Below are 17,729 nucleotides of genomic sequence, written 5' to 3'. Positions count from 1 at the left end.
ATTAACAATCGATAATAATAAAAAATAAACAGTCAGACATGTTATTATAAATGTGATGATAATGATTAACAATGTATTTTTGTACTATATTATGTTTTATAAGTTACTTTATTATATAATTTTACTAGGTATCCATTTTTGTTCTTATTTTATGAGAACATCATAATGGAGGTATCTACGTTACTACGTTAGCCGATCAAAGGCTTGTTTAGGTGCTAACTCTACCTATTATTTCGCACTGCACTGCTACAACTCTGCAAGCATGTTTTATTTAGACGAAGAAGTATATTAAAATTACTTATATTAGACATTAAGTGGCTATATGATTATATTATTTTTAAAATGTTGGATGAAAGTGGTATTGGGTGGTAGGAGTTCTTGGACAACGAAGTGTGAATATATTATAGCACTGCATTATGAGGGATTTATGATATTTTTTTTATTCTTTCCCCCCAAATATCAATTTGCTTACCTGTATCTATTATGTACTTACATTTAGATGAATCTGGGTAATTTCGGTAACAATATCAGGACTTAGCTATAAAAATTTATCACAACTTTAAATTTTTTTTTTAATAATTACCTAATTATGTATTTTTACACAGAATTGGGGAAGTAGTTTTGTTGAAATTATTTTTTAAAAAAGCGGGTAAGTCGTGGATGTCGCTCTGCTGTACAGTAGGTTACTGTAATAGATGGGATTACATTTGAATGCAATGATAGGTATCATTGTACACGAAAAACGATTCTGAACGGAGATGATTTGTCAGTCTAGGATATATTATATTTAAATATTGTCATATTATATTCTATTTTGAAACAAATAAATTATTTTTCAATTAGGACGCATTTTGAATAAGGCATGGTTAATCAATTTTTCCAAAAACACAAACAATTATATGATTTTTCAACTTCAAAATTACTTGCAAATTTTCGCGTTTTCGACAGATTTCGTAAAAATTTGAACTATAAACGCTTATAAAAAATTGTGACAAACGATTTTTGAATTTTTTTAGCTATAATAAGAACAACCCATAAGGAATCTTGTATTAAATTTTCAAGTTTTTTTGGTTATCCAACATTTTTTTACCGACACTTCAAAAAAAAATTCTCAAAAAAATCGAAAATTTCAGTGGTCTATAAATAAGTCAAAAAAAGTCAAAAATTTTTTAAAAATTAAACTGTATATTATAGATACCATTAACATAAACATTTGGTGAAAATTTCAAGTATTTACAGTGATTAGTTTTTGAATTACAATCATATAAAAAAATCAATTTGGTCGAAAACTGGTTTTGCGTAAAAATTCCCGTTATTCTGTCATTTTTTTTTTGTTTTTCTTGATTTTTTGAAAACTGTTGGAAAATGTTTACTTTTGACCTCTATAATGTCAAGGATATTCACTTTTACATCGGAAACCACCTCCAAAGTTTGAAATTGGAGCATTATTTCGACTAGTTATGCTGTACACAGTCACAAAAAAAAAACACACCATTGTAAAATCAATACATTCATCACTTCGTTCAGAATCTAAAATATTGATTAAATTTACTTGTTACTTAAAAAAATGTCTTTGGGTAAAATATTTTTATACTTTAATTCCCGATAATAATAATGATAATAATATAATACGTATATATTTAAATTAATATTCACAGGACTCATAAGTCATAGTCCACGTGGGCGTAGTGTCATCAAATTATATAATTCCTAAATATTTTATTGTGTAAATAAATTTAATATTAAATACTACGTGATCATTTTCTATCGATTTGAAGAAAGAACTCGTAAAGAACAAGTTTATTCCGAGTTGAAAGAATGTCAACAATGCCAAGTGAAAATTCCTGAAGCACCTACTTTACTGTAAGTTATCAAGGCAGGTCATTATGCTTTGCAATACTGCAATCGACAAATTAAAATTAAATAATATCATATTATTTCTAAATGAAATTCGAGCGACTAAATTATTATTAAAATTCACATTATTTAATTAAATAATTTATATTTTATAAATATATTATTATTATTTATATATTACATCTATAAATTGTATTCGAATTTTGATCATATTCTACACATTGTTATTTGCAAACACTGCGACGAAAAATATCAACAATAATAAATGATGTGTTATGAGTAATGACTATTGTACCTATTTCAACTAGTAATTCAAAAATGAGTAAATATTTTATGAAGTTGACATAGTTTTCTAATACGTTTTAATGAAATATTAAAACAACATAATACATAGACACTATTTTTGTTTTATATATTATTTAATTTAAAAATAATGTAAAATAGCCAAACAAACATCACGTCGATTGTTACTACTAAGCCGCGTACACACTTGTAACATTTTCTGTTACGCTGTAACGCCGTAACACCGTTCCACCAGTTAATTGAGTTAATTGAGGTAAATTGAGTCGCATCAAATGATGTTACGCGCTAATGTTACAAGTGTATACGCGGCTTTAGATATTTTTAAATATGTACCTAACCTTTCCCTTTTTATCGGTGGCAGTTTGGTAGTACAAAAATAATTTTCAATAATATGAAATCAATACAAGGGCATTTTTAGGCTGGAAATTTACCTATGACTCTGAAGTGTGCGTATTTTTCTGTTGAGTAAGTGGATCAAGTAAAGCGTAAAAAAAAAAATAATAGGTATATACTAAACATATTTGACACGTCGAAAACACCACGCTATTTGAATATTATTATTTATTATTTGCAATACACATAAATAATATATTATGTACTAACCTCTTGTGTGTACAATTATTTACTTTATATGCATAAGGACTGTTCGGCAGATGTGTAGTTCCTATATGTATACAAACTAACAGTTATTATATATATATATATATAAATAATATAATATTGTTGCGTAAAGTGTTCTATACAACAAAAATAAAACAAGTTACGGTAAATATACATCATTGTTTCAGCGAATAATGGGATGAAATGTATATAACTTATTTGCATATATTAAGGGATTAAACACATATTGTATAACGTGTGTCCTCGAAAACAGCTAGGTTCCACTGTACAATTAAACTACCCATATTATTTTATTATAGGAGTACTCTATAGGTACACATTTATGAATTCTGTTAGACTATTGGATTATCAATCTCTCGCAGACAGAATTTTAAAAAATTTACTTTTTTTTTAAATTTTTTTTTTAATTGTCCAGCGGCAACTAAGGCCATTGGGAAGGGGGTAGTACTGTAGGTTTTATGGAACGGTAGATTGGTTACACGTGGGTGAGAGTTTTGGCAGAATTTCTATTGGGGCACCCGTAGGTTTTTGCTATGTCCCGGAATGGGGGATGGCGGCACTTCTTCTCCAAATACCGTGACTTGCCCGTAGAAAAATGTCACCCGATGGTCGAGGATCGATCCCGGTCCGGCTGAGTCACAGCCGACGCGTTAGATCGCTATTATAGGCCACCTCGTCCCTCAAAATGTACTATATATAGGTACTGAATAATGTAAACGATAAATTGATAAATAAGTCATAATATTGTGTTCCCAGTTTTCACGGACACACAGTATATTATTATAATATTATACTACATACGAGTTGTTTTGAAATCGCGGTCGATTATTGAGATGACCCATATTATTATCATAATACAAGTAAGTACACGAACGACGGTCGTTCAAAATAATCATCACATTATGTTCGGTATTTTAACAATTATATTTTTGGCTAGGACTTGAAGAAATACGCCATAACCGCCATACCTTACCAATAATAGCTGTGTTATATTATTCTACCATAAAATATTATCGAGAGATAATGTGCATATTGATAAACGTAATAAAATCGATTGAAATGCTTAAAAATGCAGCTCTCATTTTATGAGTAAGAAGATTTATTACATTTTAACTTAATGCTACATAATTTCTTAGTCGTACCTATAAAGCTGCAAAATGATTAAATTACATTATGTAGAACTTTGTGTTATTTATCAGACTTAAAAAAGTTAGACTTGTAAGTCTTGGTAAAACTAATGATATAATAATATAGGTGATAATGTGATATTGACATCGGACAACTTTAAGTTATTTTCGCTACGGGGAAAATTATTAAACGCTATAAGAAGTTTTTTCTATAGCCCGATTATTTATTTTTTATATTTTTTTTGGTTAAGATTATTATTTCCGTCAGTTCGCTATAAAATATATATTTAGCTTTAATAGTTTGTCATGAAACCTAAGAATGAAAAATAAGGGGAAAAAGAAATCATGGTTTAACAAGGAATGCCAGGAAGCGGTTGACAAACGTCAAGCAACAAGACAAATAATGCTACAAGACCCCAGCAGCAGCAATATAGATAATTATACAAGAGCAAGAACTTTGGCCAATAAAATAATCAGACAACAAAAAAGACTCTCAGAAAAGAAAGCCCTAGAAGAGATGGAAACATACAGAATGAACCCAAGACTGTTTTTCGAAAGATGCAAATCAATTAAAGAAGGATTTAAGGCGCGTACTTCAATAATGAAGGACGATGATAATAATTTATTATCAGATCCGGAACAGATAGTCAATAATTTTAGAACTTTCTTCGAGAAACTACTGAATAACAATAATGATAATCAATACAATAAAGACCTGTCTTATGAACAAGTAATAAGAGACACCGTAGAACCTGAATTGCCAGAACCAAACCAGGAAGAAATAGAACAAATTGTGAATACTTTAAAAAATAATAAAACACCAGGCGAAGACAACATTAATTCAGAACTCTTAAAGATAGGAGGAAAAGACCTCCTGAAAACTATAAAATGTATCATTGCAGAAGTATGGAGGAGTGAACAAATCGAGAATGATTGGAAAATGGCAATCATATGCCCAATTTTCAAAAAAGGTGACCCTTCAAGAGTAGAAAACTATAGAGGAATCAGTCTTTTAGACTCGATCTACAAAATACTATCTATTGCCATTTTACATAGACTCGAAATCTATACGGTAGACATAATAGGTGACTATCAGTGTGGATTCGTAAAGGGGAAATCGACAAGTGGCCACATTTTTACTCTACGACAGGTTATGGAAAAATTCTATGAGTTTAATAAAGATCTTCACTTAATATTTGTTGATTTTAAGCAGGCGTATGACTGTATTAACAGGGATCAACTTTGGACGATACTTATGAATTTTGGAATCCCTTCAAAACTTGTAAGACTGGTCAAAAGCTGCAATGAAAACACGTTTTGCCAAGTGCGGTATATGGGAGAAATGTCCGAAAGTTTTGAAGTCAAAACAGGGTTAAGACAAGGTGACGCTCTGTCTCCAGTATTATTTAATTTGGCACTAGAACAAGTAGTAAGAGATATGAAGGATAACAGATCCATGGAACTAGTTGGGAACAGGACCTTACTGGCATATGCCGATGACATTGTTATCATGGGAGAATCGCAAGACCAGATAGCCTCAAGTACAGCTAAGTTAATAGAAGCTAGCCAAAGAATAGGACTGAAAATCAATAAAGATAAAACAAAATATATGATAATGTCTAGGCGTTTAATCAATAAACAAAACCTCAATATAGGCCAATACACTTTTGAGCAGGTGGATAACTTTAAATACCTCGGAGTTAATAAAAATGCAAACAATAATATGCACAATGAAATAAATTTGAGATTAGCAACAGCAAATCGAAGTTATTTCGCCATGAATAACATGTTCAAATCAAGACTTCTGTCTAAAGAATCAAAGGTAAAACTTTACACTACTTACCTACGTCCAGTCATATTGTATGGATGTGAGACATGGTCAACAACAAAGGGTGACGAAGGAAAACTGTTGAGGTTTGAGAGAAAGATTCTGAGAAGAATATATGGTCCTATACGAAACCCGAATAATGGGGAATATGAGCGCAGGAAAAACACAGACATAGAAAGGCTTTTCAACAAAACAAACATTCAAAGTTTCCTAATATCCAAAAGATTAGAATGGGCTGGGCATGTTTGGAGAGCGAAGCAGGAGCTGATCCATAAAGTTTTAAGTAATAACCCGTCTGGGAAGAGACCGCGAGGAAGACCGCGTCAGCGGTGGATGGATCGTGTAAAGAGTGATCTAAAAAGAATGGATCAATCCGCAGTAATGGAGGAGGCTGATAACAGGGGTCGCTGGAGAGACTTGGTAGAAGCTGCGAAACGCCTTGAGGGCGTGTAAAGCAAAAAAAAAAAAAAAAAAAAAAATAGTTTGTCATTGGCTATAAAGTTTCAACCTTATGGTTTTCGATTAAATTATCAAATATTATGACTAGGGCTCGGATTTTGTTGCATTTGCAATTTGTTTTCTATTGTTCGGATTCGTTGTTAAGTACCTAAGTTATACATTTATTTCAAACGAGTACCAATTAATATATAAAAATTTTAAGTTCAAATTTTTGCAGTTTTTGACCTTTTTTCAATTTTATTGCAATTTTGTTGATTGTCGTCATTTTCAATACAATTTTATATATTTTTTTATGTTTTCACTTTTTTTTTGTTAGATTATACAGTGCAATAATTTTTAAGGTAAGGTAAGGTTTTTTTAAAAAAACAAATCAAAAGTAGTTTAAATAAACAGTTTTAAATGTTGATGAAATAGATTTCTGAAAAAATAAGAAGACCGCATAATTTACCAGATTTTTAATGACAACTGACGATAATTTGAATTTGAATCTTTTTTATTATCTACTCGTTTAAAACCTATCTAATAAAACTTTATAATATTGCTGAATAAAATGACTTAATCCATTTTATAAAATAATTTGTAAATATATTTTTATTTTTTTATTTTTTTGGGACAAAATATTTTTTTATTGCAATTTTGGATTTTTTTCACAGAAATAATACAATTAATTTTATAAAACTTTTAGTGCAACAATATCCGAGCCCTAATTATGACTTATATTTTATTTTAACCAAACCAATTGACATGCTGTAATACCTATTGTATCAGATTAAAATATTATAATTGTTAACGCAGACGGTCTGATATACCTACACAAACGAAAACATTTAAAAAAAAATAATGATTTGGAATGAGTGGTATTACTGTTTCACGTTGTATTAATTTCTCCGTAGTCTAAGTGAGTGGAACACAATCTAATTATACACCTCCCCGTTCCCTTTGAAACGCGAAATCCTAATCAAATCAATCTGCATTGGCCGTTCAACTGACGGCTATTAATTCAGGTATATAATGTCACGAACATTTGCAATCAATTGTGATGAATCGGATGAAATAAAACCGGAACAAAGGATTTCGTGTTCATACAGTACGTGGACAAATACGTCATTTTATTTCGATTCGGACAGTCCAAATTGGACTTGATTGATATCAGACAGTTAGAAGTAATAAATACGACTACTGTAAATGTATGATAGTTTTACACATTCACTTACATATCTATGAAAGCTATAGTTATAGACTATATAGTTAATCTTGAAAATATAAATTTGACATTTCAAGTTTCAATCGTCAATCGGATTATCACTAATCTTTTTCAACGATATCACTGTTAAAATATTATTATTTTTATTGATAATATAATATAAACAATAATAATAATAATAATAATAATATTTTAAACAGTTGGGTCTGCATCTTATAAAATAGGTATACCTGATTTGGTAAGAACTACGTGATTTATGTTCAAAAATATTTAAAATCTTCAATAATCCGTACAATATAATAATATGTATAAAATCGTAAAAATCTATTTTGTGATTCATTATTAACTAAACGCATAAAAAGTCTTTATATTTAATTAATTTTCACAACGCAATAGATTATGTGAATGCTTACTTTGTAAGTGGACACTTAGGCCGCGCGCACATTGTGTACGAATTTGTTTCGTACGAAAACGTACGAATACTGGTCGTACGAATTGATTGCGCACATTGAATACGTTTTATTCATACGATTTATTCATTTATCCATTGCTGGCGTACGAACGTTAATGAAATCCGGACAAGTTCGGATTGTTTTCGTACGTCAAAGTTACACGTACGTATACGTACGAACAAATCGCACAAAGTCTGCGCGCTCACATAGTATTTGGTAGATCGGGATCGTTCGTGCGTGTACGTACAAGTTCGCACGAATCAAATTCTTACGAAAACGCATTCAATGTGCGCGCGACCTTACAGTATAGGTAATAACGGTATAACACAAAAACTCTGACGCTCCATCGCAATCAGATAACAGGAACATATTTTGCCGATATTTATCAAACATTTAACATTTTTTAACGTTATAGATCTCAATTTAAAATCTGAATGTAGCAAAGTGATACCCAGGATTTTAGTACTGTTGTACGAATTATTTTTCACTATACTTTTTTGATCCTTGTATATCTTCCACCGCAAAATATAAATAAACATAATACTAAACAAAATCTGTATAATTGCTACAGTAAAAGTATTAAAATATTATGTTATTATTATTAAAATGATTTTCTGTTACACGCATAGTGACACACAAATATACCTATTATGATCAAAGCAGGGGGTAACATTAAAAAGTACCTATACATATTACATACATGTATATTATGAACAAATGTACGAATAATTTTTAAATTTTATTTTATATTTATTCACGTATAGTGAAATAATTACCATGAGGGGTATGGTTTGATCACCCAAAACTCCCCCGTGTGTTTGCCACTATAACACACTCTCTCTTTCGCGCACGCGCGCGCACCCACACGCGTCTATTTATTTTTACTACAACGGAGACGAGATAAAAAGGAATATCACAAACGTATCGTGTTTAACGTCCTGGAAGAATTTATATAGTGTATATACAGCATTACACATACACACACTATAGGGGTAGCACGATCCCATTTCACGCAGAAAAACTTGTGAATTGTAAAATTTAGGTACCATATGCCTCCACCAGCATCTTTTATGTCTTTCGACTGTTTATTAATTTATCCACTATGTACAATATTATGTATACTATATTTGTAATAAATAATGCATATATTAAAAACTAAAACTGTATGCATTTTGTACACATACACACTGTGTATCTTGGCCGTATTTAATATAATATTATCTAACTGTTCTAACCAGGTTTCCAGTCACTTTACTTGACTGCCTAAACGTATAAATTAAAAAAAAAACATCGCCATATTTAAGTAAAACATATGATTTTGTTCGTAATATGAATATTATATTTAATAATTTGTAATTATATATAGGTACGGAAGTATCTTTAATATTATTTATATGTGATCAACTTAATCCTCACAACTATTTTACTCGGAAATTATTATCATAATAAGAATATAATATGTCGTTCACGTAGATACAACTTATAAAACTCTGGCGGGCAAAGGGTTGGCATCATCAATTATATGAGTATTGTTTAAATTATCCCTTTCTATACGTGTATTAAGAAGTCCTGAATCACCTCTTTGATTAGGTACTTTATGTAATATATATATATATATATATATATATTATAATATGTATTCATACGTGCATGAATATATGTGTGCAACCTAATTTGATTGTAAATCTGGTATTGTTATTTATAAATAAAATTAGCATTTATAAAGATCTTATCTGTTGTTAAATTATCAAAATAAAAAAAAAAATTATCAACACCTGAACATTCTTACATTTGATGTCGATATGTATGCATGGAGCATAATATATTATTAATACGTTTTTAACTTTAGATATATTTACATCTAATTTTTAGCCTCAAAAACGAAGAAACACATTAAAATCATTAAATTGTCTTCGAAGATTGTACACCATATACTAGCAAGATTTTCACTAAAACTTATTAGAAAATAAGATTTAAAACCAATATAATACAATGTACATAATATATATTTGATAATTAAAACGTTCTATACATACGCAACAGGGAAGATTATAATGTGAAAGCGTAAATCAACAAAAAAAAAATTTCAATTTCAATATATTTTATCATCAATACTATACTTAGCTTTTCATGCAAACTTGATCTTACGTTTTTACCTACACAAATTATATTTAAACAAACTTTTCGTTTTAAGTGTTGACATTTGGTTGCGAGTTATATCGATATTATATCATATTTAAGAGGTGAAACTTGGAAAGGGAAAACTGATGATAACCAAACAATATACCTATATTCGTCATTCGTGTTTTTTTTTTGTAGATCAATTGTTTTGTGGCGCTGGAAAATGTATAGCTATAGAGCACATTTGCAACGGCGTATCTGACTGTGAATGGGGACAAGATGAACGGAATTGTGGTATATTATCATTTTAAATAATAATATTTCCTGTTTCCTAAAAAAAATACATAAACACATAATCATTCAGCATTGTTTTTTGAAATGTCACGAAAAAAAAAGTTTTCTTTCGTATGTATTATATATGTGTGTGTGTGTATACAGTGCGACTTAGTGGCGAGATGGGAGTGCGAGGTGAAGGGATGCTGGAGCTCTATTCACCGAACACGACGTCGTGGCGACCCGCGTGCATTCAGAGCTGGGATTCAGAACTGTCGGCCACCATAATTTGCAACATACTTGGATACAAGTAATATCTATATGATTTACCATTATCTTCCCCTCCACGTTGTATATCGATTATTTAAATCACATGCTACTCCGACATATCTAACTATCCATATATGTATTGTATAATGTGTAAAATTCGAGTGATCCGACCATACAGTATTATCAATATTTAGTAGAATATTGCTTAACATTTATATTTGATAATTTATAGTAGATACCTATACAAAATTATACCTTAAGGTTATCTTTTACTACTTAAAGTCATTTCAATTTTTTCGTTTTAATATAATATGTACATCAGATTATACAATTTCATATTTTACATACTATAAACCTATATTTTTCTGTTTTATTTCTTCTGATAATTAAACCTTTTCTGCGTTCCTACCATACCCTAATTCCAAAGGCGACAGACTATAGGATTCTACTGTACTTACAATAATATTATTAGGGCATTAGGTGTGTTAGTATAAATATATAATTTCGGATACGTAGTTTAACGCTTAATTTGCAATCAATATTGATTCATTCCTTTTTTGTCTCGTAATTACTGACTATAGAAAAAGGTACTCACTGTAGACTATTGAAGTGCCCGATGTCATTTAAAATATGTTATAATATATTATTCATAAATAATAAATCATAATATTACAGTATTATTAAATGAACTGATACAGTTGACAATCAGAGCTTAAGTTTTCTATCAATTATTATTATACACATTGTATATATTTAGTATTTACATTATAATTAAAGTATTTATATACATATATATATATATATTATACAAATAATAACAATCGATAGAAAACTTTGGCTTTTGTGAAAGCGGTCTTCTGATTCGTCCAAAATTGGTTATTAACTGACAATTCGGTATTTTCATCGTCAATTATATTATAAATTACAGAATATCTTCTAGAAGCATGCTCGGCGAGAACAACAAACTTTTGGCCTCCGTTAAGTACAATCAATCAAAAGAATACTACGACGAAAACAAAATGACCGTTTACAGAGAAATCCGATACTGTCCGGATTCGTTTTTGTACCCGTCTATAAGTCTCTTGTGCTCTAATTTTGGTAAGTTTTTTTCATTCGGTTTGATTTTACACAATTTCAAGGGAAAAAATCATTCAAATAGAATATTATTACATAGACCAAAAAATACCGTTGTATAATAAATTAATAATACCAATAGGGTCGATGGAGGTTTTATCATTATTAGGTTAACTGTAATGCAGTGTGATTTCCAGGCGTACACCCCTTTTTTCCCTTAATTAACACATTTATTCAAATTCAAATTTTTAAATTTTTAAGTACTTATAAAAGATCTTTTTTTTTTTGGGGGGGGGGGGGGGGGGGGGTGGCGAGGTGGCCGAGTGGTCTGCGTCGGCTGTGGCTCAGCCGGACCGGGTTCGATCCTCGACCATCGGGCGGCATTTTTCTCCGGGCAAGTCACGGTGTCCGCAGAACAAGTGCCGCCATCCCCCACTCCGGGGCGTGGCAGAACCTACGGGTGCCCCAATATAGAAATTCTGCCAAAACTTTCACCCACGTGTAACCAACTTACCGTTCCATAAAAACCTACAGTACTATGCCCTTCCCAATCGCCTAGTTGCCGCGGGATAATTAAAAAAAAAAAGATCTTTTATGTAATTTAAAAAATATATTGTGGTAATAAAGCCGTATTTTCTACAAATGTAAACTGGGTTTATACGTATATTATTATTTATTAATAATAGATTATTTCTTAGAAAATGTTTAAATATATAAATCAAAACAAATATTTTATTTCCGATTTATTAACTTGAATGAATACTAAACCTATGATGAATTCAAAATGAAGGAAATAAAAATTAATCATTCATAATTTTATAACCTGTGGAAAATGATTGAATACATAATATTATGTATTTGTTTTAATATCACATCTATTATTTTATATTTTACATGTAAAACTATTAGGAAGATTTAAAAGCTATTATTATGAGTAAATAAAACTTAACAACTCAGAAATTATTTGTTTAAAATTATATTTATATTTATAGGTTTAAGATCAGTCAAAATTTTCAAAAAAATCATTCAATTAACAAACAATTGAGGCTTATAAAAAAGTAAAATATTACTCAGGTGGTAAAAAAATCTAAGCATTTTAAAACGTGATCTTTAGGTAGAGTTCAAAATTCTAAAATCAGAATTTGAATAAATATCTACTTTATTAAATGATAAATTTGGGTTTGAATTACCTTGTATATACTGCTATACTAAAAACCCTATTTGTGTTTTATGAGACATTTATGCAATTTATTATGCAATTTAAATTGCATTAATTTAGGAGTAACAGTATAATATATGATTCCAGGCCAGAAGTAGAGCGATGGTAGTTTTGAAAAAGTATAAATTGATTAATGTATTAGTTTATTTTTTATATTATTTATAAAATTTGAATTTTTCATCTTCTCAATCCATACAATAGGTATACTATACAAGATTAATAACAGTATTAAAGTACCATCAAAAGTTAAATACCCCCCCCCCTTCGTAATCTCCCAAATAAAATATCCACTGACAGTATTCCTCGATTAACCTTCTTATTGTCCATCAAAATAACAAAGGGCTCGTAAATTTTTGTGATTGTATATTATTATCACAGAGTGCGGTGTCAGACGGAGACCGCAAACCATGTACCGCAAGACGAGAATTGTGGGCGGCAGACCATCACTGCCTGGCGACTGGCCGTTTTTGGCAGCAATTCTCGGTGGCCCGGATGAGATATTCTATTGCGCCGGAGTGTTGATATCCGATCAGTGGGTTCTGACGGCAGCTCATTGCACTGGCGGGTATGAATATTATAATACCATGACGTTTTTTCCACAATGGAGACAAACGAAATGATAAAATCACCGCGATAAATGGTAATTTGCTTGGTTTCGTTTTCAGGAGGAAAATCTTGGGCGACCTTTCAGAGTGGACCATACAGCTGGGCATGACGAGGAGACATTCCCATTCGTTTTTCGGGCGAAAAGTAAAAGTGGAAAAGATCATCAGACACGAAATGTACAACAACGGACCCGTTCAACACGATCATGATATCGCACTTTTCAAGGTATACCTATGAATATGATACATTATATTATGATAATGTAATATCGTTACGGTGTTCACTGACTGAACTGCACCGACAACATAATATCGGTCACAGAAAATAAAATAATAATAATAATTATTATTATTACATGTTACCCAATATTTCCGTACAGTTTCGCTGAAAGCAGTAAATACGGTAATTCCGCAAAACGCGTAACCCCATTTACATTGATCTTTAATATGGGAGTCCCGGCCTTTTCTTGAAATTGTAATGGATTTCTGTCTATGGGCACTAGGAGTTTGGAGGTGTTAAAATTTAAGCTGGTCGAATGCGTGTACGTGGTCAACATGGTGTGTAGGTATAATGTTATATGATATACATGGCGTGACATTCGTTCACATTATAACTAAACATTCTGTATAATAATTTTGATTCGGTCGATAAATAACCAACATGATGATCATAGGTACCTGCGTGATTTGACAACAACACCGTATGGTATTAATGTATTATGCAATGATGTGACGTTCAAATGTGACGTGTTTTTCTTTTTTAGCTCAGCGAAAAGTTAACGTTCCACGAGTTTTTACTTCCAGTGTGTTTACCACCACCGAAGATGGTTTTGAAAGCAAATATCAGCTGCACAGTCATCGGATGGGGTAGACGCAATGGTCTCGAAGGTAATAAATTGGTTTCATGTATAAAATATTATTTTTTATAATGTAATAATATAAGCTCACCGCTCGCCGTCAAGGAATTCACTCTATAGCATGGTCGTCTACTGTAGATAACCGCGCACTGCACTATATAAGTGTGTATTTTAATGATGATATTGTTATGACATCACATACACGATACACATACAGTTACATTATTTTGTTTAAAATATGTATTATGCACATTGCACACTGTAACAATATGCGCGTAGACCATTTATATTCTACATGTATAAACCTGTTGGTGCTGTTACAAAATATTATGAATATTTTTATGATAATATATTTCATTCGATAGGTACAATTATTAAGTCGTATGAATATAATAACATTAGTAGGCATATTTTGATTAAGAGTCAAAAAAACTTCAATTATTAAATATCATATCAAGTACATATAGGCGCCAACTAATAGGTTATAATAATTTTAAAGGTTGAAATATTTTCGTGTCAATTTTGTTATTTTGTGCTGTTGCGTTTAGTGGGTTAAAAGTGGTGGTGCACCGAACTTAAAAAAAAGTTTTTTTTTAGTATCGTGTATTTTTTATTTAATTGAGTAGGTATACGATTAAGTTTTCGAATATTTCAAAAATTCTTTTTAAATGTATTTTAAGTATAAATAATTAATTTAAATACTAAGTATTATTAGTCTTATCGAATACCTACATAGGAAGTTAATAAAAATTAAATTTTTAAATTTAATCGTAAAATTTTCTATATCAAAAAAAAAAATAAAAAATATTATTATTATCATAAGCCTGAAATTAAATAATTCCGTAATAGTAGAAATATACGTATAAAAATGTTTTCTAAGAAAAAAAAATGAACTATAGAGCATTATCATATAGATTACAATTATATTGTTCTGAGTATAACTTATAGAATGTATTAAGAATGGGGCAGTTGGATGTTTGGGTTTTTGTTTAATATCGATTTTAATTGTTAAACTGCATATTATTAATCACAATGATTGCTCGTGTATTTGGCATCTAAAAATGAACAATGAGTATTATTACAATACACGGTTGGCTACGAACTCAGACTCATAAAAAAACCAAAAATCATGATTTCATTTGAAATTCAAATCGTGAAATTAAAGCGAATATAATATTCGATTAGTCGTAGGTATTGTGTAGTTCATATTATATTATTATTATTATAACGGCGTGCGGTCAGATTTTTCATTCATTTGGGAATGAATCGCGGTGTAATAAGTGTTTGTTGCTGTCGATTTATCACACACCTATCATAGAATTTTTTATATCCGTGTGTTACATGGCGTGTGATAATGTTATATAAAATAATGAATTAGAATGAAATAAAATCCATTCAACGGTTTAATGTGTACAAAAAAAAAAAAACTCTTCTGCGATGAGGTTGTCAATGACGGATTATTCATTGCCTTTCACCTGCAATCGAATTTAAATGTCGCGTCGGGTTATGCCTTTTATCATTTCAACTGCGTGTTTAAAAGTTCTGGACCAACGGCTATTGTTCGGCGGCAGATCAATAAATTTTTTCTAGGTTTTTTTTTCATCGAGTGCGAATATAGCTATAGTTAACCTCACTCCGCCACCTTCACCACCTAACCTATACCGTAGCACACGTTCCAAAGTTTTCATAGTACTAAAAATCACGTGTTTTCATATAAATTGCAGATCGTAAATTTCGGGTTTTCCTGTAGAAATCAGATTATTGCCTCACAATATTATTTATGCATGCATATTTTTGAGATTGTTGTTTCCGAGTTTTCCGATATAAATAAACCACTTTCGAATGCGTTTCGCAAACGAATTTAATGTTATAGTGTTTCCCCTTAATAACAGAACAGAATTTTGTATTTTCAATGCTACGATTCCGAAAAATAAATTTATTTTTCGTCATAAGTTAAAAATGTAGTGTTTTAAATTTAAAACTTACTATTACTCGACGATGTAATAGTGTTTAAATATAATATTTATTTATTACAATTAATTAAATAAAAAACATATATTGGATCCGTATAATACAATTATAAGAGCTTATATTTCTCAATAAAAACAAAAATAAGTCGCATTTATTACCATTGATATAAATTTAATTCATTATAATATAATAATATACAAGTTAGTGAACAAAACAATTTGCAGCTCAATTATAAACGAATACTCTTTAATAGTTTGTACACTACATAAATAAATAATATATAATAGTTGGCTATAGAATCCTAAAAATACATAAAAATTCAAAATGATAAAAATAACCATATTTATACTGTAGCTGGAGTAATCTACTTGTCTTCTTATTCCACAGTTCACTCCACTCGTCTAAGGACCTTAAGTAAGTTGTGATATTAAATTCGATTGCTATAATGGTATACGCCATAAATCGTCAAATAAAGAATAAAATTACGAATTTCCAACTTAGTTCTGGTTTAAAATATCACATTCTTAGATTACTCCAAACTACACTTATTTGCATAAGTATTAAAAAAGAAAAATCTTTAATTATTTATTGTTCAGTTAGTGTTCAACATTCAGCGTATTGATGATACAAGCCAATTCTCTATCTTTTCTCTGTTGACAATATAATTATCTCATTGATACATTTGCATTTAAAGCTTTGATATAATAACTGTCAATATTAAATAAATCAAAATGTAGTGGTTTTTATAAAGACTTCACAGTATTTTAACTTGAATTATTCGATTAAAAAAATTATTTACTCTAAAAATCATTTGACATTTTACTATTTATTATTTTATGGCACTAAAAATATTATTTTTTACTGTTGTTTTCATCAAAACAGAGATGATTTCCGCCCTTAATCTATACATTTTAATCTTACTGACCCACTTTTGAGTTCTTAATCAGCCAAAAAACAAAAATTTGTATTGACCTCTTGGAATAATAATATTATGTTGACTACTATATACATAACTATGTATATAATGTACAATAATGTAAATAGAAATACGATTAGTGCCATTTAAGCCAATAACTAAGTCTTAAAATAGAGTATAATACTATAATATAAATCTGTAAATAGGTATATAAAATAAAACAACACAATTTAAAATTAGACAAAAATACATATAGATTTATATTATAGTTATTTCAAATTGCATTAGGAACAAACAACAATAAGGTACATGATATAGGTAGTTCCACAAGGTATTAAAATTCATTTAAGAGGACGTTATACCCACATGTGTTGTATACGTCTTACAAGTGCGTAATACAGCAAATTTTAGGCTCAACAAATCTCGTTAAGCTTCTTTTCTTATAGTTTAAAAACTAAAAACTAGAGTGAATTGACTTCTCATAAAATTTAAAGGTAAGGTAGTTGGACACGAGCTTTTTATCATATTTTAATTTTGTAGCGGTTAGCGAGTTATAAGTATTTTAAAACTTT

The 17,729-nt window shown here is 30.0% G+C and overlaps 2 protein-coding genes across 3 annotated transcripts in view; both read left to right on the top strand.

Moving 5' to 3' along the window:
- Corin (corin serine peptidase) overlaps positions 1-17,729 on the top strand; it is a 122,131-nt gene that overhangs the window by 96,542 nt on the left and 7,860 nt on the right. For both annotated transcript variants that reach the window (XM_089218809.1, XM_089218810.1), the window contains exons 13-18: positions 10,171-10,266; positions 10,411-10,555; positions 11,444-11,613; positions 13,187-13,373; positions 13,474-13,639; positions 14,178-14,301. In XM_089218809.1, coding sequence (XP_089074935.1) covers positions 10,171-10,266; positions 10,411-10,555; positions 11,444-11,613; positions 13,187-13,373; positions 13,474-13,639; positions 14,178-14,301 — 888 coding nt within the window. The remainder of the gene's footprint in view (positions 1-10,170; positions 10,267-10,410; positions 10,556-11,443; positions 11,614-13,186; positions 13,374-13,473; positions 13,640-14,177; positions 14,302-17,729) is intronic.
- Positions 5,644-6,189, top strand: LOC149058048 (uncharacterized). Its single transcript, XM_089218811.1, has one exon. It carries the CDS (start codon positions 5,686-5,688, stop codon positions 6,187-6,189), a length of 504 nt encoding a protein of 167 aa, XP_089074937.1. The 5' UTR covers positions 5,644-5,685.

This window comes from Diuraphis noxia, unplaced genomic scaffold (assembly GCF_037042655.1).
Source record: "Diuraphis noxia isolate RWA-SAM2 unplaced genomic scaffold, SU_Dnox_SAM2 contig0002, whole genome shotgun sequence".
NCBI classification, from domain to species: domain Eukaryota; kingdom Metazoa; phylum Arthropoda; class Insecta; order Hemiptera; family Aphididae; genus Diuraphis; species Diuraphis noxia.
The sequence above is the reverse complement of the archived record's forward strand: the minus strand, read 5'-3'. Positions and strand labels throughout refer to the sequence as shown.

Coding starts and splice junctions, on each gene's coding strand:
- LOC149058048 (XM_089218811.1), top strand. CDS start 5,686: ATGAATAACATGTTCAAATCAAGACTTCTGTCTAAAGAATCAAAGGTA.